This window comes from Curcuma longa, chromosome 9 (assembly GCF_044706935.1).
Source record: "Curcuma longa cultivar G26 ecotype Majalengka, Jawa Barat chromosome 9, ITB_CL_G26_1.1, whole genome shotgun sequence".
In the NCBI taxonomy this organism is placed as follows: Eukaryota; Viridiplantae; Streptophyta; class Magnoliopsida; order Zingiberales; family Zingiberaceae; genus Curcuma; species Curcuma longa.
The window spans coordinates 6,604,012-6,626,261 of record NC_133869.1 but is presented as its reverse complement, the minus strand read 5'-3'; the positions used below and the strand labels follow the sequence as shown (position 1 = coordinate 6,626,261).

General features: G+C 38.5%; 3 protein-coding genes and 1 long non-coding RNA gene across 4 annotated transcripts; 1 reads left to right on the top strand and 3 right to left on the bottom strand.

Moving 5' to 3' along the window:
• Positions 1 to 3,049: 3,049 nt before the first annotated feature.
• Positions 3,050 to 7,005, bottom strand: LOC141834827 (26S proteasome non-ATPase regulatory subunit 14 homolog). The gene is made up of 6 exons (XM_074722200.1): positions 6,776 to 7,005; positions 6,477 to 6,654; positions 4,443 to 4,524; positions 3,978 to 4,154; positions 3,725 to 3,892; positions 3,050 to 3,592 (listed from the first exon to the last, which is right to left on the bottom strand). Exons 1-6 carry the CDS (start codon positions 6,903 to 6,905, stop codon positions 3,401 to 3,403), a joined length of 927 nt encoding a protein of 308 aa, XP_074578301.1. The 5' UTR covers positions 6,906 to 7,005; the 3' UTR covers positions 3,050 to 3,400.
• Positions 7,006 to 11,941: 4,936 nt separating this feature from the next.
• Positions 11,942 to 13,307, bottom strand: LOC141834680 (tropinone reductase homolog At5g06060-like). Its single transcript, XM_074722015.1, has 5 exons — positions 13,054 to 13,307; positions 12,763 to 12,970; positions 12,474 to 12,690; positions 12,293 to 12,399; positions 11,942 to 12,206 (listed from the first exon to the last, which is right to left on the bottom strand). The coding sequence occupies exons 1-5, from the start codon at positions 13,137 to 13,139 to the stop codon at positions 12,027 to 12,029; spliced, it is 798 nt and encodes a 265-aa protein (XP_074578116.1). The 5' UTR covers positions 13,140 to 13,307; the 3' UTR covers positions 11,942 to 12,026.
• Positions 13,308 to 13,966: 659 nt separating this feature from the next.
• Positions 13,967 to 17,723, bottom strand: LOC141834955 (uncharacterized). The gene is made up of 5 exons (XM_074722357.1): positions 17,671 to 17,723; positions 15,662 to 17,525; positions 15,338 to 15,542; positions 15,043 to 15,239; positions 13,967 to 14,960 (listed from the first exon to the last, which is right to left on the bottom strand). The coding sequence occupies exons 2-5, from the start codon at positions 17,481 to 17,483 to the stop codon at positions 14,866 to 14,868; spliced, it is 2,319 nt and encodes a 772-aa protein (XP_074578458.1). The 5' UTR covers positions 17,484 to 17,525; positions 17,671 to 17,723; the 3' UTR covers positions 13,967 to 14,865.
• Positions 17,724 to 17,902: 179 nt separating this feature from the next.
• On the top strand, positions 17,903 to 22,130 carry LOC141835341 (uncharacterized). The gene is made up of 3 exons (XR_012602376.1): positions 17,903 to 18,489; positions 20,932 to 21,683; positions 21,873 to 22,130. It is a non-coding gene; the product is annotated as an uncharacterized LOC141835341 (long non-coding RNA).
• Positions 22,131 to 22,250: the final 120 nt, after the last annotated feature.

Here is a 22,250-nt window from a genome sequence, read left to right as displayed (position 1 = left end):
AAAGTTTTAAATGTGTAGATGGATCAAGAGACTTAAAACAAAATCACTAGAATAAAAAAGCACACTTACAGAAACAAGGAAACACATTCAATTTGAGCTTGAAACTTGAAAAGCACTTTCTTGCTCCATGAACAGAGTATAATGATCCTCTGAGTGACATCAATAGTAAAAGGAGCTTAAAATACAATGTTGTGAGTGAAATAGAAAAAAAATGGCTTGAATTCTCATTTCTCCAACAAAAGAAAACATTTAACAAAGCTAGTAAACTTATGCTACCTTGCCACCATTCAGGTTCAGCAGAAATGATTTCACTGTTGGAAGCATCCTCTCCCCCAACTGTCTACTAACAGCATTTTGAACAGAAAGACAATAATTCACGTCGATAATTCTTACAGCAAAAATTTAATTCATTGTAACATAACACATGAACTACATATACGAATACAATTTGCAAGTTTCTGTTTCACTTACTTTTATTGTTGCCCAAGACGAGCTAACATAGTATACTCGTGCCCCATAGAGCATGGATGAGTTAACCAGGCCCATCCAGAAAATTGCCCATGACTATCTCACAACTCTTTCCTTAATAATTTGCATCTGGCTCTCAATCTCCTGAGATGTGTAATCTACATAAAATATCAATTGCATCAGACAAACTATACATTTTAATTGTCCCTAGCTAGAATTTTAGATATAATAACGACCAAAAGATTTAAAGGCCTCACTATTTTACCAACAGAGTGAAAATTTGGGTGGGGATGGAAAGATGCAATTGTGATTAAATGAGTGCATAATGTTCCACTGGTCTTTAAAATACAAGGTATACTTTTACAATATCTCTGAAGTTGTTAGACATATAAGACATATGCTCTCACAATTATTTTTTTAACTGAAATAATGTGATACAAGAATTTAAATGGCGGGTTAGTTAAATGGACTCTTAATATGTAGATGAATCTACAACAAACAGATTGGCTTAGTGAAGTTTGGTGATGCTAGTTCAGATAAATGAAATCATATGTTGAGTTTGATCATTGTCAATTGGTATTTCAACAGACCAAAACTAGACTTAGCAGTAGATTTAACAGCACAACTATTTGGTGTACTACCAATGGGATACCTCTGCATTCAATTAAGATGTGGACAAGACTCAAATTAAGTAGCAATATTCTATTGACTTATGGTGCACAGATCGGTGAAGATTAATTGGTTACAGAGGTAATCCTTTTCCTCAGTGTTGACAATTTCCTTCTTTCTTAATTCAAAGCAATTCACGAACTATCTGATAAGGAGAAAGCTTTATCCTTTTTTTAAAGAAAAACTGAACTGTAACGTACTAACTGAAGCAACATACCCTTTTCAAAATTATTTACATGGAGATCAATAACCAATTTAATGAAATATCAGAAAAGTTGTCAGAAAAGCTTTGACACGGTTCATAGAAGTAGACACAAATGATATTCTAATTACAAGATGGAAGAAATGTGTAAAGAAACCTTCGGTATCAGTCCTCTGACTGTCCAGACCACAGCCCAGTCACTTTGCAACAATTCCTGAACTGTCACCTACACCATCATTGAAAATATCTAGTAGGCTGCTTAGATTGTTAACAAGCATCGGCAAACAAATAATTGATCATACACACGAATCTAGGACCAATATGCATATCGCAAAAATCTATGCGTTCCAAATCTCTAGAGCTACATTAGTTTGAAAATGCACTCCCAAAAATCGGATATATCTATGTCCAAGGCGCCAGTAGCAAAATGAACTCTTTCCGAATCTATAGACTTGCCAAGGTGCGGCATAATTGAACTCGAAAATAAACCTCAAACAAACACCACAGAGAGATCTAGAATCAAGCACGAAGAGGAAATGATCGATTCCGGAAGCATAAAAAAACCGATAACCTAATCCAAAATAGAAAAGGGATCAAGGGAGCATCCCAATAGGCGAGAAGGATTCACAAACCAATCCAGCCGGCGGATCATGAGCATGCCTTCGAAGGCAAGGGGGTGGGTGATTCGAATCGGCAGATAGCTCCCTGCCTACAGCGAGATCATCGGAAGCGATCGAAGATGATGACGGTGATCGCTCGACTCCTCCTTCCTTCGTCACGACTCACTCGTCGTCGTTATGATCCATGCCTGCTGAGATGGATGGAATACGGGGAGGAGTTGGTGCCGATCACGATACAGGGTTAACCATTTAACCTGCCTTTCTGCGGATTCCATTGCACCCTGTTTTATTAAAATCGAACTGGAAATAGAAACTCAGATCCCTGTTTCACTAATTGACTCAATGGATCGATTAATCGCATAGGATTTCAATATATATGCTTCATTGAAAACAAAAATATTATCCCCTAGGCCATGGTGCCACGGTAGGACATTTAGGTTGTCACCCAGACACCCGTGGTTCGATAATATTGTCTCCGGAGCTATGGTGCCGCGGTAGGATATTCAGGTTGTCATCCAGACATCCGCGGTTTGATCCCTAGCTATGGGATATTTGTAGAAATTTTCTTCCAAATAGGGATCACAATCAAAGGATGTTGGACATCTGGATTGACAGCTGCGTGCGCTTCCCGATTTATCCTGGTGGTCGATGGAAAATTTTTGTAGGACCAAGTCGGTCATCCTTAGGGATTGAATATGACTAACTGAAATTATCATTTTTTATTGAAAATAAAAATATTGATAAATTTTTACGCCATATACTTAGTATTTAAAAATACCTTATAAAAGTGCAAAATAATCAAACTCGTGTATTTACCAATCTATCATATTAAAGTGGATAAATGAATATTAAGAACATATTAACAACTGATAGACTTGTTCCAATTTTTACAAACTAGATCAGAGTTTTTTACAGTCGGACCGATCAGTCTGTTATATTTTATTATAACTATAATAATATGCATAAATTTGGTCTCTTCTTTTTATATTATATATATCCAATGCCCATGGGATGGGATGTGACGGCCAAAAACCAAACCGAAATCACAACTTAAATTTAACTAGCCTAATAAATTTGACGAATAACAGAATAAAATTGATCCCACATATGAAAGCCAAATTAAATGGAATCAAAGCATTGAGATGGAAGGGGTTCCAGTCCAAAAATACAAGCAACTCATCAAATTTAGCAATTTAGTTACAGTATTATGAAATGACGAAATTCCATTAGAACATAAAGAATAACCTTCGGAACGTTGGTATAACCTCTCCCGAGAATGCCTAATAGTTTAAGGTCTAACTCGCAAGCATCATCCTTGATCAATTGATAAACTAGTATTACCGTCTTTTCTTTGTAGCAAAACACAGGCAGTGATGAATAAATTATAACTGATCGTTCCGTGGAGGATTGATTGTCTCGGGACGAAAACCAAAGTCGTGCTTTAGAATACAACAGTGTCCAACATGGTCCCTAGAGTCTGGATTATGTTGGACGACATCAAGTTTGACACATGCTCTTCCAGATGTTTCTTGGCGTCCTGCCTTCCAACGTTTGCAATGGCCAATTTTTCCGGTGGAAGTTCGTCCTCCTCCTGAACTGCTTTGTTATATTTGATAGCCAGATCCAACATTTCCTGATGACGCAACAATGCGACTCATCATCAACGGTTATAAAGAGAGAGAAATATAGAAATTTAATATTTCAGCATGTTCTGTGGAAGAAATAATATAACTAATTAGATGAAGCATGCGAACATACTGCATACCTGGACTGTCTGCTCATTGGTTTTGGAATGAGTGTCAAATGGCCGAAGTATCAAACCATCAGTCCATTTCTTTTTATGCAGGTTGAGCAACATTTTCTCCTCAAGCTCGTTCTTCCTATAATTTATTGCGATTGAATAATAATGCCGGTTTAATCCATGGATAAGTGCCTGATAAACAACACCTAGATGTAAACCAAGTGTAGAAAGATAACTCATTCGTATGACTGAAAACAATATTCAACATGCAGTTAACCTGAATGGATGGCTTATTGAGATGTCCAACATTGGAAGTCGTTTGGCGAGGTTCCTGGCCAAGCATCATTGTCTGAGGATTGATCAAGCGAAAAGCATCAATAACCACCTTCCCCTTTACGCTCTGGATTGGGTCTACTACAACAGCTATTGCCCTTGGATTGAGGGCTTCAAAACTCTGCAGGAAAGCCCAAGGAAGGCATCAGATTGTCTTGCATGCATTTTAGTTACACCTCTAAAACTTTAAAAATTGTTAGCTAAACGATAAGAGCAAAGACAAACTCACATGTATTCAGGCAGTTCAAGACCATAGACATCAACATTAGGATTTGCCAAACAAGGGATGTATGTTTATCAATAATCAACTTATATTGTTTGGATGGGAAAAGATATACTATGTCAAATCAAGAAATCAGCATTTCTTATTAATCTAGCAGAGACATGGGAGATTAGGATGAATACATACCTGCTGTGTGTTTATGTCAACACCAGAAAGCCAGCAACCAAAGCCTGGGTGAGAATGGTACCATCCGACAACCATTTCAGGTCTGCAATCATAATGAAACAATTTCATATTTAGAATTTAGAAACCAAAATCTCAAAAAATTCAATCGCACTCAAATGATTGAATGATATATCTACAGCATAAGAAAAAGCACACATATAAGGTTATTTGGAAAAAGCGACGAAAGAAAAAACCCACTGTCAATTAGCTGGTACAAAGGGCACACATTTCACTCAAACCAATGAGGGCATACAATGACACCTTTCTCAAGCCCAGTTGCCTAGTGGTTGACTAAAAGATGGAAACCAACCAAGATGTGGTGAAGGTTCAACCACTCCCTTTTCCACATTTATATGCCAATAGGATTATGGAGCCAAGCACATGTTCCATTAGGATTTTTGTAGCCATCTGCATAATCTCATCACATCTACCTTGAGTATAAGAAAAACTACTTTGTTCACATCTGATCCAAATTTCTCCAATGAACTCCCACAGATTTCCATTTACTGTGGCATTTTCGCTCCTAGAACTCCAATGCTATCTCAACGAACAGCAACTTCTATCACTTTTATTAGCCTATAAAGGCCCAATCTTCCATATGCTTGGTTTTCACAATGGACCATTGTTTAAATTATCTAGGATAGCCAACAGGCAAGACATGTACGACTGAACAGTTAGGTATCCATTCTAAATGCTAGCGAACAAGCTCTCGCCAGTCCTTAAGTAATCACAATCTAAAGCTTTGCGGATAGCAATAGAATAAAAAGGAACAGAACAATAAACATTCAATAAACAAGTTCATTTCATCCAAGTTTATCTACACATTGATAGATGCAGTAGCCCTACTATTTAAGAAGAGGTCAAGAAAAAACAATACTATACCCTCAAAAAGAGGAGTAAAGCAAATATGAGGAGTATGAAAGTATCATAGTGGAATCAACAGTCTATGCAACAACAGAAACCATAACATTCAGAAACATTGATTTATGTAAGATGTCAATAAATGTGGGAACTGGTGCTCCAAATCGATAATGAAGCCACTACTAGAAAACAGCAACATTAAGTAATCATCATTGCTTTCTAGACACAGTAGATAGGTAAAAATAGGAAGGACTATCGTCAATCAATTAAAGCTTAAACTCAAAATTCAAACATGAAAAAGAGCACAACTCATTTATGTGAAATACAACATATCGTTTAAAAAAAATCTCTAAAAATTCGAAATCATGGAATGCTCATGTAAAAATAATGTTCATTTGAACTAAATTGTGTACGTATAATAGTTTCACAATATCAAACAAACCTAGTGGACAACGATTGTAGAGTATAAATAAGAGATATTTACGTAAGGTTCTATTAGGGAGATGCTTGTGATCAGTGGCTTTCCCAAAAAAGAGGTTAAGAAAGCAAACAAAGAAAGGACAGAAATTGCCATCTTTTATTTCCCCCAAATTGGTAAATTGAAATGAGCTAGCCGCTGGTTGCTTTTTTAAAAATGATCTGTGAAAAAGTGCAAGGTAAACTTTTACTTAGTTTAAAACAACACCCACCCTAACCTGGTCAAATTAAAAAAAAAATTAAAGGGATCTGCATCTCCCAGTCAACGTACATGCCTGGACAACTGATCCAACCTATGAATTGCAATCTACCTAGTAGTTTTGCCTTCAAAGGTTCATTATGAGCACAGTGAATAGATTCACTAATGGAGATTCCTTATGAGTTATGACCGTATAACTAAAAGATATCAAAGTCATAAAGTGTACCTGTTTGTCTTTATGAACACAAAATTGAAAATCCCTAGTCGCAAGGCAAAAAGGTACAAGAATAGTACCAAAACAAAATTTGCATTGCGTAGTAAAAAAATAATAATGATGAAAGGATGGGCTAAAAGAAGTGGCAGATTGCTATCTAACCCTAAGCACGCAGATCTAGAGCAGGTCAGCAGTTCTGGAAAAGAAATAACGGAAGAAGAAGAAGAAGAAGAAGAAGCGAGACCTTCCCGTCTGCTTCAGCATGTCAAGCATGTTGGTTTGGAAGACGTGATCAACGGCCTCCACACTGACGCCCGTCCCGCTCTGCGGCATTGCGAAGACGTCGACGACCCTGACGGTGTACTCGTCAACGAACTCCCCCAGCATGAGCCCCATCACCTCCATGGGAACTCCAGCTCTCCCTGTTTCCCAAACATTAAAAAAAAAACCCTAATCTGAGATCAAAGACAAAAATCGCCATCGGCGTTATCAAACTAGAATAAAAGCTAGAACCGGAAACTTAAGGTCGTCGGTCGCAATTACCGTGCTTGAGCATCTTGAGGAGAGCGAGAGAGGAGATGTAGACCTGCTCGGCGGAGTCGAGCTGCGGGGAATCGGTCGGCGGGTGACCCATCCCGCCTGCGCCCGAGAAGATACGATGCAGTCTTTCCATCCGTTGGATTTCTTCCTTCACGCCTCTCCTAATGCCCTAGCGATCGTTGCTGCCCTGTTCGGATTGAAGCTTTCGTTGCTCTGAGACCTAAACCCTTGGCTCTGAGACAGAGGCGAGAGCGAGAAGCTATATAGAGAAAGGATCCCTCCGTCCGTGTTATGCTATCGACCGTCAGATCCCATCAAACGGACAATAGCACTTACCGGAGTTAACTCCCAGCCGACGAGCCGGATCATATTTGCTTGAAATCCATGAAATCGAATTAGGGATATGTAAAAATTTGATTAAATTAAATAAATATTTATTTGAAATCCATAAAATCGAACTAGGGATATGTAAAAATTCGATTAAATTAAATAAATCGGTTAAATCGAATCGAATTAAAAATTCAGTTCAATTATTTCGGAGATTGAATTATTTAAAAAAAAATCGATTAATTCAATTAATTCGATTCGATTTCAATTTTAAAATTTCTTATTCGATTAAATCAAATTAATTAAATTTAAAAAATAATTTATAAATTTTAAATAAATAAATTTATAAATCCCTAATTCGGATTGAAGCTTTCGTTGCTCTGAGACCCAAACCCTTGGCTCTGAGACAGAGGCAAGAGGGAGAAGCTAAATAGAGAAAGGATCCCTCCGTCCGTGTTATGCTATCGACCGTCAGATCCCTGTCAAACGGACAATAGCACTTCTAGATCGGAGTTAACTCCCAGCTGACGAGCCGGATCATATTTGCTTGAAATCCATGAAATCGAACTAGGGATCCATAAAAATTTGATTAAATTAAATAAATCGATCAAATCGAATCGAATTAAAAATTCAGTTCATTTATTTCGGAGATTGAATTATTTTAAAAAAATCGAATAATTCAATTAATTCGATTCGATTTCAGTTTTAAAATTTCTTATTCGATTAAATCGAATTAATTAAATTAGAAAAATAATTTATAAATTTTAAATAAATAAATTTATAAATCCTTAATTCGGATTGAAGCTTTCGTTACTCTGAGACCCAAACCTTTGGCTCTGAGACAGAGGCGAGAGCGAGAAGCTAAATAGAGAAAGGATCCCTCCGTCCATGTTATGCTATCGACCATCAGATCCCCGTCAAACGGACAATAGCACTTCTAGACCGGAGTTAACTCCCAGCCGACGAGCCGGATCATATTTGCTTGAAATCCATGAAATCGAACTAGGGATCCGTAAAAATTTGATTAAATTAAATAAATCGATCAAATTTAATCGAATTAAAAATTCAGTTCAGTTATTTCGGAGATTGAATTATTTTTTTAAAAAAATCGATTAATTCAATTAATTCGATTCGATTTCAGTTTTAAAATTTCTTATTCGATTAAATCGAATTAATTAAATTAGAAAAATAATTTATAAATTTTAAATAAATAAATTTATAAATCTGAATTCATTAGTAAAATTTTTATAATATTTTAAAAAATTTTTGGTTAATTCGGTTAATTTGGTCGAAAACCGAATTAACCGATAAAAATATCGGTTCGGTTTATTTGGTTTTTATTGGAAAATTTGATCGATTCAGTTGGTTCGAAAAAAATTGATTTATTCGATTTTCGATTAATTCGATTCGATTCGGTTCGATTTTAACCGAATACCGAACTGATAATAAATATTTATATAAATATATTTTGGAGTTTACTAGTAATTTTATATATGAGTATCGTTGATATGTTTTCTCAATCCCACGGGATCATTAGGACTCGGTCCGTTGCCTATCATTTATGAAGGATTCATTGATTTGCAGAAATTAAAATTCTTGAGGAGGGTGGCGAGGAAGAAGGTTACGCTCGGGTGGATCGCCCACGACGCCACGCGCCGCGCCACCTTCAAGAAGCGGAAGGTGGGTGAGCTCGCCACCCTCTGTGGCATCGACGCCTGCGCCGTCGTCTACGTCGGTGGCGGCCATGGCGGAGGATCCATGGACAGAATTTGTGGAGCCGCTGCGGCAGGCGGTCGAACAGGTGGTGGGCATGGCCGTGGGCCCATGGATAGAATCGCCATCGTCTTGCTTTAAGCCCGAGACGCTGGAACTGGATTTTTTTCCCTCCATGGCAGGCTCCGTTGAGCGTCTTCAAATCGACCAGATGACGATGAATTGAGGCTCTCTTCGACGACTTTGATGGACCAGATGATGAACTGATTGCATCATCGACAATTTTCATTGTGTTGTTTACAAATTATATGGCCATAGTATGTACTTTTTTGTGATCTAAAAAAAACTTTTATCTCTCCTGAAAAATATTTTACAACGAAAAACTGGAAACAATTTTACTACTTCATCATTGTGCATTGTTTGCTTTTACAAAGTTTCAACAATAAATAAATCAAATCCTCATTCCTATAGTTTCAGCGCTGTCGAATAAAACAAGATTTTTCACAAGTGAGAATCATTCAAAACTGCGTTGTCATTCTTCTCCTAAAATTCTGAGACTATCAAAAACAGCGCGATTGTACACCAGATAACTTGATCCGTGGAATTGTCACTTCCTGACTAAACTCAGCACATCACCCACAAGGTGCAAGGATCCTGTTACCAGAACCTGAAATTAGAAAGCAAAAAAATAGCAAAACTCAGAAATTAGGGCAGTGATCCATCACAAATGTCAGTATGGAGGAGCATTAGGTAAACAAATCGTTATATATATGGAGCATGGAGTGATTGACATCTTAAAAAAAAATTGATAAATCTTAGTCATTAGTCAGTCTCATGGACTCAATCTTTGGGGGTGGTCAACCCAGTCCCACGAAGTTTCCCATCGACCACCAAGATAAATCGAGAAGCGCATACGACGGACAATCCGGATGCCTAGCATCCTTTGATTGACATCTTAAAAAAACTTGATGTAATTTACTTTCAGTGACCATAATTATAGTCAAATGTAAGTGACCATAGTCACAATTTACCACCTATATATTACGACAAATTGCCTATAGAAAAAGATGTCCAGTTCCTCCATTCAAAAAATGATAATCTCAGTAGCCACATCTCTGGGGTGGAGGTCGGTCCCACGGAAGTTTCCCACCGACCACCAGGGTAAATCGGGAAACGCATACGGCGGCCAATCCAGATGCCCAACATCCTTTGATTGTGTTCCCCATTTAGAGGAAAATTCCTGCAAATACGCCGTAGCTGGAGATCGAACCGCGGGTCCCTGAGTTACAACCCGGATGTCCTACCGTTGTACCATTGTCCCGGGGACCAGTTCCTCCATTCAAACACTAACATACAAGTGGATATGCATAAAGGAAAAATCCTTCAAGATTATTCAGTGTAGAAATTTGCATCACAAGAATACATTGTTCAGGGATTTCATAGTGAAGGCAACTAGTCAAAATCTACTGAAATTAGTCTCATACCTGACATTGAGCCTATATATGTTTAAGGACACATTCTCTGAGCCACTTTATGGCTAATGGGAGAGAAGGTAACACTACACTGCCACCATACTCACTAGTGTAACCTGGGCCTGAAAGTTAACAAAACGAGTGCATGTAACTATTGGCACCGAACACATTCTGTAATTTTAAAAATAAATCTGGATCTCCAAAAAGCATCTCCAGACCTCAGAATCCATGATAAGCTAATAAAAATTAAACACATAATATGCTTTACCTTGTTCACTATGAATGAGGTTTTGTCATACCCTCTGAAGTGTCAGTTGCCATGACAGATCACTTTCTTCTGCAAATGTGCAATCTGTCACTTTAGCGATTTTACACGGTCGATCCCATAATCATATGTGAGAAGGTAAATTGAAAAGCTACAGTTGATCACGACAAAAGAGAATATTATCTCGACTTCGTCGAGATTCGAACCCTTATCCTCTTCTGCAAATCTACTCCATCGTAACTAACTCAACTATGTCCCAGAGGCGACAAATCACTTTCATAGGTCTCAGCTGGTGGCGGTGATGCATTAGAACTAACTTTGTTATATAATGATTGGTTTGGTACAAAAAGAGCCTTATGGAATTTCACTCCTGAATGTAATAAGAAATGGGCAGCTATTACTCATAAAAGTTCATGCGATAACTATCATTCTCAAGTCCTAAAACAGCCATATATAGCTAGGCAAATAACATAGGGCAAGTTCCAATAGGCAGTAGCCCCTGAATGAACATTCAACCTTGACCTTTGAAGTTCAAATCATCTCAAGGCGTCTCAAAGTGACCCTAAATTTACCAAATTGTATCAATTATCACCCCCATGAGACATGCTCAAACACCCAATGTTGTCCAAGGCCATCCATAACTACACCAATGTGGATGGGGGAGATGGGGGAGATGCGGGAGTACTTCCGGGCATGGCCAGGCACGGGGCCGAGCTATCGCGGAGAGGAAGGCAGCAGCAGCGAGCTGCGGGATGGGAATGGGATGACAAACGATCGTTGGAGTTGCACCTGGTGGTCGAGCGAAGTGATAGCATGTTTTGCGATGCGCCGCCATGGGTCGAGGTCGAGGTCGAGGCGTGCACGGGTGGACGCGAGCGCCATGAGCCGGGCTGCTTGCTCGGAGCATAGTCTTGCCCTTGCGGTTTGGTTCGGTGGTCAACGGAGCGCGCGACGATGCCATTCATTAATCTCATCGTAATTTTTATTTATTTATTTTGATAACGCAAGTATGTAATATTTTTTTACCCATTAATTTTAAAAATAATTAATCCGATTTCATATAAAAATTTTATCAATCATCAGATAAATTTAAAAAATATAAATAAATTTTAACAGACGATCCAATACCACAAATAATTCAAATAGACATATAAAATATCTTATATAAAAATTAAATTTTAATTATATAAAAATCCGTTCTATCATCTACCATCACACCTTGATAACTATCAATATTTTATCTTTTTTAATAAGAAATTAATATCAAATTATTTATGGATATATTCAATGTTCAACATCAAATAAATATTTTATGATAAAACTTCAAATAAATATTAAACTTGGTATAGTTTTTAAAACTTCTAACCACATTAATTAAACTCAATAATTTTTTATTGAATCCACGTGGCACACACGTGGAATATCACACTCGACAACGATAACAAAGCTGGCATCTCAACTATTTAGGATGGACAGATCATCTTGCGTTACCGTTGATCGATACGCCACCATCTGCACAAATGACTTGGCCATTGATGTAGGACGACGTCGGGAGGCAGAGGAAAGTGACCAGGGCTGCCACTTCCTCTGGCTCTCCCACACGTCCAATGGGAATTCTACGAGCACACAGAGCTTTAAACTCTTCGTTCCCAACTAGCTGCATCCATTTCAATATCATAATCAAATCGAGCTTATAAAGATCAAGGGGAGGAGTGAGCATGGACTGAACTGTATGTTACTTACCCACTGAGAGAGGGGGGTTTTGATGAGACCTGGAATCACACAGTTGGCTCTGATGTTGTCTTTCGCCCACTCGCAAGCAAGGCTTCTCGTCAATTGATTTATCGCTCCTGATTAAAAGAGAAAGAGAACAAAATTTTAGTCTATTCGTTTTCCCCTTCATCGATAAATAGATATTATGTACCTTTGGTTGTTGCGTACACAGAGAGCGTATTGATTCCAAGAAGACTAGCGACGGAGGAGATGAAGACGATGCTACCTCTTCCTGAAGCCTTGAGAAGAGGGAAAGCGAGCTGGCTCAGATGGAAACCTGCGTCTAAGTTGGTGCTCACGGTGAGCTCGTACTCCTCCAGAGTCACTTCTAGAGCAGGCTTCCGATAGCCGAACGCTGCATTGTTAACCTGCATCAATCAAGATCAAACTAAACCATTTCAACTGAATCATAGAGTTGGCCATGCTCATGAAAGCCTTACGAGAATATTGAGCTTCCCTCCGAAGATGGAGCCGACTTCCTTCATCAGCTTCCCTCTCTCAGCTGGCGATGACACGTCACACACTGACCCTGTTACTCGGAGTCCGCAGTCTCTCCATTTCTGCACACACTCTTGGAGCTCTGCTTCATGGCGGGAGCAAGTATGGACTGCTGATCCAAATCTAGCTAGTTCTTCTACGATTGCATGTCTGCATGCGAGTTTCAAGGCCAATTGTTAGCAGATTGCTAATTTAGCAGGAAACAGTGGGGAAATACTTAGCAAGAACAGTACCCGATGCCTTTGGAGCCTCCGGTGACCAAAGCCGTTGTGCCGGAAAGAGACCATCGATTGAGAAGGCCACTAGTTTCTGCCTCCATGACTTCTTTCTCAGAGCCAAGGTTTTTTAGTGGGAAATGATTCTGAAAGAACGCTTAGGTTAGCTCGTATCCTGTGGAATAGAAGAATTGGTTTTGAAGCATTTGATGATGAAAAGTGGTGTGCTCTCAATTATTGCCGAGCACTTTACGGTGTGGAGTTTGGTTGTCTGGAACGTTGGTAGGCAACTGGTCCCTGCCCTAGTGGGACAATATCTTCCATGCTATTTGGTTGAGAGTGAATTGCTTCATTGAGTTGATTACTGTAAGACAGATTTATTACAGTAGGGGTCAAATGTTGACGAAACTGAAATAATATTTTCTCCCCGTAATGGTCAATTATAATTTTCTGATTTACCTTCTCACAAATGATCATGGAACCGCTAGGGTAATGGATTTCACTTTTTACTGTAGCATTAATTGAGAGTGAATCCGAATTTAATACAGTGCCCTTTCTATATTTGAATTTGATATGGTTTATTTGAATATCGTGCGGCTGCATCAGGTAGTAAGCACAAACTTCTTCTACCAATGCAACACCTAAATTTAAACATTTTAAAATCATAAAAATACAAAAAATAATATATTGTTGTTTTGATAAGAAAAAAAACCCTAAAGAGTTCTTATTTTCAATTTTTGCTGCGAAAGGCCTTTGAATCCCTAAAAAAATTGCAACAGAGGGGTGATTAGGATACAATAGGAAAGAAAGAAGAGCCTAAACGGATAGCTTATTAAAAAACACCCTCCAGAGCAAAAATTATAATACAAACTTTATTAAGACAATTGCCCAAAACTTAATCCTAAGTGAAATAAATTATCAAGACATGGGATTAGTTGCAGTACATGACATGTCTAACAATCTTCATAAATTAGTACACGATTCAACTGTAGTAGGATGATTTAAGTTAGTATCCCACAGATTAGGAAACCTAATCTAAATTTTCTTGGCGGCTGAGATTACCAAGGGAAGAAAAAAACTTCAACCATAGCCATTCCAGATCAATTGTGTCAATCAAACCAACAAGAGATTTTTTGGTACCAAGCTAATGAGAAGCATTGCAAAAATATTCAGAAAGAATTCTACTTCTGTTTCATAAGTAGATTGTACTATACAAGCTTGACTATGAACTTGGACTCTCCAAAGACTTGAAGCAACTACTTTCTGCATTCCAGGTTTCACCCATCACAGGGGGCTAAAGGTTTCTCAAAGAATAAAGAATCCAAGTAACATAACAATCAAGATATTAAATTTACACTTCATAGATATGAATCTTTGGAAGAACAATGATTCCGTATATATGGATGAAAAGCTGAATGTGGAAGGAAAGGATTCAATTATTTATTTATAGCAAATTAAAAGTTATTACTTGGGTTAGAAATTGATAAGAAGCTTTCCACAGATGTCAACCATTAATATCGCCATCCAATAACACCAATCTATCAAGCAATACTTATTCAAAAGGCTAACCTGTATGGGGGAAAAGGAACCCTACAATGGAGATTTTGAATACCCACAATTAACCATGAAAGAGCAGCCTACAACTAGATTTGTCATGTCAACAGTTCCATGCAAATGGAATTATCTACAGAGCTACACTAACATGTTCAGGTCGACGGTCCACGAGCAAGTGGTTTACCTCTGTAGTCAACAACCACCCATTCATACCTGCTTCAAAGAGGCTGAGAGGTTCCCTTTTGAACCTATCTTTCCCTGATAAGAAATTTCCATTCATGTAAAAGAGACATCTGCATGAACCTCCTCTTTTACATCACCATCATCTTCAACATTCTTACCAGCACCTTGGATCATCTCATCATCAATGCCTATGCAAATAAAGTTTTCAGACCCAAATTAGTAATCAGTGACAAGTTTCAATCATGCACGAGAGGTGGAATGGAAGTATACCCGCAAGAAAAGCTTCAATTTCTTCGTCATCTGGATTCACCCATTGCATTTGAACTTCCACTGGTTGGTTCAGTGACATCCAATTCGAAGGTTCATTATCAACAGAGAACAAATCATTTTTTTCAACAACCCAGTCACCCACAACATCAATATTATCTACAGAAATAGGATCAAATGGTTTGGGCCTAAAAATTTGCCTGTGTATATTGACAACAAAAAACAAAATCATAATGAGCCATGATAGTATTCATTTATATGTAAACTGAAAAGGTGTTTAACTGTCCAGATTGTTCACCTTCGCTGTAGTCGCAAGTTATAATGTACAAAGATGAGGTCACAAAGACGTTGGTGTTCTAAATAGTTCATTCTATGGTTATGAATTTGTTCAAAAGGAAAGTGAACTTGTTCAGATCCCCTCAAACTGCAAGTTTGACTGAGTATGTGAATGGCAAGACGCATTAAGTTTGGGCAACCACCTCCATAAGTTGACCACCACTCAGCTGAAAAGCAATCAAATAAGATCAGCATCAGAAAAAGTATGAAAGAAATGTCAAATGAACCAATATTGCCTCATTCATGATACTTTCAAGGAACAACATTTTTTTTTACTGTTTCTTACCAGGAAGTAAAGTGTTTCTTGCCCTAATAGCCATTTTCCTTCCAAAGTCCCCTGACGAACTTTTATATAGACTGAGCTCCTTTTGGACCTTGTCTTGGGTATTTGCATCAGGCACAAGTCTTTCTATGCAATCAAGCACTCCAGATGATATCTCATTGGATACATCTCCTTGAATGCTGAAGAAGAAGCGAGGATTCAAGAAGAAGGCGGCTGCATAAAGAGGGCAAGGCAGTTGTCTATTCCATCTCCAGTCAATAATTTCCCAATAAGTCATGTAGTCTGCCTTCTTAACAAGCTCTTTTTTTATTGTTTGTTTGACTTGATACATAGCAAGATGAATGTATCCCATGGCTGGTTTCTTATTGTTCTCGACTAATTTAAGAACCCGCAACAGTGGTTCTGTTATTCGAGCAATTGCAACACAAGAAGACCAAAATGGCAAGCTACAAATAAGATCAGTAATTAAAACTCCTGCAGGCTTTCTTGAAAATGGTGAATCAAGCCACTCTACAGAAGTAACCATTGCTCTCAGGTTCTCCTTTAAGCTAATCATATTCCTTAATGTGATAAAGGTCATCGCTGAGCGACTGTTACAAGGAAGTATCAAATCTTTCCCGTTTGTGTGATTCCTCATCATATTCAGTATTGCTACATGAGAGTACATAAATCCTGTGATGGCTTTAGCATTCTCAATGACCTCACTTATCACTCCCAACTTGCTGATATCCTCTAGGATTGCCTCAATGCATTGAGAAGAACACGATGTCCAAAACAAGGTAGGAAATGTCTCAGTCAACTTATTCCCAGCAGCAACATGGGTCTCAGTATAATTTGTCATCACCTGAACTACATTTCTCTCACCAACTTCTTCTACAACATGCTTAAGTAGTTCATACAGAGTATCCGCAGATGACACAATGTGTGAAGCATCAATAGATTTGAGGAACATTGTTCCTTCGGGACAGTAGACTAAAAAGTTTATCAAAGTCTTACCAGTTGCCGTAGTCCATTCATCTGCCAACACCGAGCAACCAGTGCGACTCCACGCCGCCCTGCACTGCTCCAATGTATTATTCATCTCTTCGACTGATCTCCTCAATATCCAGCCTCGAAAGTCGTGATAAGAAAACGTTCCTACCCCGGGTCCAGCCAATGTGAGTGCGTCTACCATTGATTGGAAATGCGGCGAATTGACAGCTTCCAACGGCACCCCAGCCTCGAATAGGAACCTCCCAATAGCCATGCAAACCTGGTCCCTAGTGACTGTGCCTCCAATGATAGGTTTTCCGGCGTCGGCAACAAGGGCAGGAGTAGGTTGCTGGAAAAGAGTGTTTTGAAGAGGCGAAGCTAGCCTTGATCTCTTTTTCCGTACTTTTTCAGGAGCTTTAGATACAACTCCCTCCTCTCTCACCTCCACCGGGACTGTGCCCATGTCAATCACATCCTGGATTTGCATCATCTGCATCCCGGAACCTACCTCACTCCCTTCCAGTTGCATCGGGACCGCTGTTTGAATAGGGGTAACATTCGTCGCCTCCTCCGTGTACTTAACCTTTTTCTTCCTCCTCGCCGCGGAGCCATCCAGGCTCTGCTGCATGGCAACCTGCACCTCCAGAGGCACCTTGGGGCAACAGGAGGCGTTTCCCTTATGCCGGGCGAGGTGCTCCTTGATGCGATGGATGCCCCCTCCGAGGAACAACTTCAAGCAGTACACGCACTTGAGTTTGGTCCGTCCGGCCGACCGTACCATGAGGCAATGCTTCCACGCGGGATCGTGCTTCTGCGTGCCGATCGGCAGGATGATTTCGGATGCCGACGCCATCTCACCGGCGGAGCCGGACGGAATCGAATCGCCTCCCTCCGCCTGAAAAGAAAGGGCATGGTGGACCACGTTAGCGAAGCAGGAACTACGAACAGACGGGCCCCTCAGATCACGTGTCGCACTAATCTATGAATAAAAAATAACTAAAAATAAAAAAACCAGGCTTGGTTTGGTTTAGAGAACTTACTTGGCTTTTCGCCTCGCGGTGGCTCGCTCGCTGGAGAACGGAAGAACCCAAAGAGCGTGGGGAAGGGATTTGGTCCGGTTTGGCAAATACTTATAGGAGGGGGCGAGGGTTTGGGATCTGACCGGATAAACCGGCGGGCGATCCGAGTTGGTTTCCCTGAGTAGTCACGGCCTAATCCTTGTTTGCCGGTCAAACTCCTGGTTGGACCGGTTCTGCTCTGGAATAACCGAGTCTTCCGGTCGCCTCCCTCTCCGTGGGCGGTTCGCTGTGCGCCCTCCGCCCGGCTCAGATCGGCCGGCGTCCGGCCGTGAATCGATCCGTTCTCTCCACCTCTCTCTCTGCCCGGTCTATGAATTGATCTGAAAGCGGATCGAGGAACACTGCGTCGCAGAATCGACCTTTGAAGAATTGTTTCTCCTCTTCGACCTTGACTCGCTGCGATGAGGAGGTGGACGGGATTTGGGGCGGTTCAGAGAACCGATCGACGGAGCAGTTCTAGGATTTGATTGCTGCAGCGAGTTTGCGTGGAGAACCGGATCAATCAGTGCAAGGGTTCACTGGTTTGTTGACTAGGGCAATTGTTTGTGATGTATAGTAAAATTTTTGGTTTTGTTTGCATCAGATATCATCTGCTCCATTGCTTGCGCCTTATTGGATGATTGGTTTCCCTATCGATGGTTTCGTCAAGTTTAACAGGATTGTAATGATTCTTCTCTCTTTTCCTCTTGTTCATCAACATCGTGTTCAAAATAGAGGGGTAAGGAGACAAAGAAGTCTCTAGGCCCTGCAGGAAAAGCTCAAATTCTGGAAAGCTTGGAGGTCAGCATCATTCTTCTCCGCTATTTCTTTGGATTTTAGAGTTTTTAAATGCTCGTTTTCATATTATTGCATTCTGATGGTCGAGCATTAGTATATGATGGACTCAGAAAGATTTTTTTTTTAAAAATGCTAATTTTTTCCATTTCATTGTTGCTTCTTGTTGATCTATCAATGTGGTATGTGTTTGTGTGTGTGTGTGTGTGTATGTTTCCTTTACGAGAAAATTTGTTGCACAATTTTTCATCTACCTGACTGGTTACAGATTCTTAGTTCAAATTTCTGTGGATTTTAGTTGAATTTTGGTTAAGATATCTCCACAATGCTCCTTTTTCATCAAATTTTGCTAATGGTGAATCTTGTGATAACTTGGTTATGTGTGTGTATATGTGAAAAATCAAATGTATATACATCTAGACATCTGTTTCAAGCTCTATTTTTTTTCACAAATAGTCATTCGAATCATGGAATTATTAGTCAACAGCAGTTTATGCTAGCATCATTACTAGTTTGAAACAGAGTTCAACTTTTATTGTTGAGATACTAGAAGCACATGCTTGTTATCCACTGTTGATTTGGCTAAAATACTTGCACATGCTATCCAATCTTTTTTAAAAACTGAGGGTAAACGAGTATTCACCTTCCATTCCCTAGCAAAAGGATTTTCTTTAATTTTTTTGTTATTACTTCTTAAAAGAGCAAAAGCATATTAGATGAACTTTTAGACATTCAGGTGTTAATTCACATAATTGTCAAACTGTCAAATTATCTCAGTTTTTTATCAGATCTCTACATGCTTTGTTGTTAATACACAAACATCATTATCACCGTCCCTCTATTGAGATCTATTGCTAATAATATTTAAATCAATTAAAATATTTTTTATTACATTAAATCAAGCTCTCTTTGTGTATCTTTTTATTCCTTATATCTTTGACATCTAATTATAAAATTTATCTGTCTTTGAATATGCCCATACCATCTCAATTTATTTATTTTTCTCCTTTTATCATATATTGAAACTTATCTAGTTGCTATCAGCATTTTTTTCCTTTTTGAATCTTTATCAAAATACAGTGAAGGGTGGAGTTTCTGTATTGCAGATATGAAGTATGCAGGGTTGTAGCTGTCTTGTGAACTTTTTCTTGTAGGCTATGGGTATACGATGATCACAAAAGACTAGAATCTTTTTCTTCATTTAACTTCTCACTCTTAATTCTGCTAATGTTCTCTTGATCATTATCTCCTTGTTGACTAATAGATTTACGATATCCAAAAAATTCTTTGTTATATGAACTTTATATTCATTCATCTTAATCATTCTCTCAATTATTTTCTTATTATCTTAATTACATTTCATATACTCAATTTATTCTACTTAAAGATCTATCTGCATTATGATCAATAGGCACAATACTATCTGAAATAATGTACTACTAGTTACATTATATTGGTTCATCTGAAAAACATGGACATTGAACTGACTCTTGTTGTAATTTTTTTATAGAAAATTTATTTATCACACTCTCTATGGCTCCAGCACTAGTGACTACAATATCATTCATACCTTTATCTCATCAACATAATTACTATATATAATCACTGAATACGGAATACAAATACAAGTGAAAAAACAAAGAGAAAGGTAGGAAAACACTGCACTAGATTAACTTCAATCCTGTTATGTTGGAGTTGTATCTGTCATCATTTGCATAAAAGGAGTAGTGTTTTTCATCCATTGGTAAGCTCAGTTTCATAGATGTAATCCAGAATCTATTATATGAGGATCAAATAGGGCTTGTAATATCAGTTGAATGTGGATGGCAGATAACACATTTGGTTGTGGTTAATGTATTTGTTGAATTTTGGGTCATTATCTATATAGTACAGTCATAATATGCAAGTACATTGATAGAGCAGTGAGGCCAATTGGTAGTCATCTTCTGTGTGCTAGAGTGGCTTGGTTGTTTGTCTACTAATTGTTGCAGTGTAATTTTTAATTACCCTTTATTATGCTAGATATTTTTTTGAATGACTTTCTCACTTTCTGACTGTAGCCTTGTTGAGTTCTATTATTTTTGGACATGAATTAGCCTTGATCCTTAGTCTTCAATTATGCCTTCTTGTTCCACTAGTTAGAAATGGTTTCTCAGTTGCTCCTAAAGTAAGTTTGCCTTTATAATGGAATTTGATAGGAAACCCTTTTTTCAAACTGGTTTGATGGTATAAAGTCTAAACTTAAGACCCAAATAAGATTGCCATGTGTTTCATTCAATGGATTCATTGTGGATACCTTTTGTTTTTCTTTCCCCTTCAGTTATTTTTTATATTTTGTGCATTAAGCTGTTTAGCATTCATAATTTCATTTAGACTAAGATGACCTGAACTATTTTTGGCTTCAATGAATCTCAAATGATATACTTATTGTGCTGTTGTGCTGACCAGCAGCGATGTCTCGAAAAGATTCCTCGTTTTTCCATGCCGAGCTCAAAAGGCCAATCTACTTCAAACTAGCAACTTAATGTAGAATTTTCAGAATGGACAAATCCTGCGTCCAGAGATTTGTATATGTTCAAAAGGAAAACAAAATACATGGAATCTTTTACGATTTGTTTATTTATTTCAGTTATTACACCAAAAGGCTCAATTTGAACGGTAGATCCAAGACTTTGTGTTGTCATTTGTCGGACATGGTGGCTATGCCATTCGACTTGCTCTACCTTTATTTTGACAGCATGGAGTACTGGAGATCTTGTCACAGAAGTTAACTATTTATCCAGTTATGAATTTAGCAGAACTGGATTTAACAATTCTGAATCTTGGTTAACATTCATGTCTTTTCCCTTAGAAGCACCTCCAGGTTAGAGAATGAGGACATGTTACGAGAATAAAATGAAATACAAATTTCACTGTGACAATGAGCAATGCTTTTGTCGCTATAGCAGTCAATACGAAAGCTTGTCTTCGTAGACACAAGAGGATGATGTACCACACTCATCTAGATGTTTTCTTCCCGTTCAATTCTGCAAGCTATAATTGCACTGGCACCCGGAGAGCCTCAAACACTGCAGCACAATCTCAAGTTCTCAACTGGGGGCTGCAGCAGATCCTAAATGGCCGCTGTGGTTTATCATGTACTCATCCATAGAGTAATTATGAAGAAAAGGAGCCCATCCTCGTGCACTGTCAAGTCAAAGGTTAGAAGTGCTTCCATTGCATTTACCTCTTTCATGAGCATAACCCTTTCATTTTTGAAAGCACCCACCCATCTACCCACCTCCCCAGCCTAATCGTGGAGCAGAGGTGCCTTTTTAATCGGATTTGATAATTGTTTATTTATTTATTTAATTATTATCTTTTTAATGTTTAATATGGTTTCTGTTTAGGTTGATTCGTATCCATGGATTCGACTTTGGAAACTGAGCCATGCTTCTCTTCGTTAATTTGTCTTTTAGTATAAGAGAACTAGAGTTAAGTTGTGGTTTTGGTGTATCTGTGCAGAAATGGGAGGATTGGATGATGGAGCTGCTATGCATCGCTTGTTTGTCTGTTTCTGTTCCTTATTGCATAATCTCCATGTATTCTCAATGTTTAACCATTATCTTGTTTCTTTACAGAGTTTTAACTTTCATTTAGTTTGCCAGTTGACGTATTTTTTTTTTAGAATTTTTATCTGTGTGTTCTTAGATTCCTTCATCAAATAGACAGAGACGAATATGAAAAGCCATCAAAAACCAGACGAACATGATCTGGATAAAAGCATT

Excerpts from the sequence above, each read along its gene's own strand:
- LOC141834680 (XM_074722015.1), bottom strand. The coding sequence starts at position 13,139 with ATGGAGGCAGAAACTAGTGGCCTTCTCAATCGATGGTCTCTTTCCGGC. Across the intron at positions 12,400-12,473 it reads TGTGTACGCAACAACCAAAG|GAGCGATAAATCAATTGACG; the intron begins GTACATAATATC and ends TCTTTTAATCAG. Across the intron at positions 12,207-12,292 it reads AAACCCCCCTCTCTCAGTGG|CTAGTTGGGAACGAAGAGTT; the intron begins GTAAGTAACATA and ends AAATGGATGCAG.
- LOC141834827 (XM_074722200.1), bottom strand. The coding sequence starts at position 6,905 with ATGGAAAGACTGCATCGTATCTTCTCGGGCGCAGGCGGGATGGGTCAC. Across the intron at positions 4,155-4,442 it reads TTGACATAAACACACAGCAG|AGTTTTGAAGCCCTCAATCC; the intron begins GTATGTATTCAT and ends GCTTTCCTGCAG. Across the intron at positions 3,593-3,724 it reads CCAATGAGCAGACAGTCCAG|GAAATGTTGGATCTGGCTAT; the intron begins GTATGCAGTATG and ends TTGCGTCATCAG.
- LOC141834955 (XM_074722357.1), bottom strand. The coding sequence starts at position 17,483 with ATGGCGTCGGCATCCGAAATCATCCTGCCGATCGGCACGCAGAAGCAC. Across the intron at positions 15,543-15,661 it reads AAGAAACACTTTACTTCCTG|CTGAGTGGTGGTCAACTTAT; the intron begins GTAAGAAACAGT and ends ATTGCTTTTCAG. Across the intron at positions 14,961-15,042 it reads AATTGAAGCTTTTCTTGCGG|GCATTGATGATGAGATGATC; the intron begins GTATACTTCCAT and ends TTATTTGCATAG.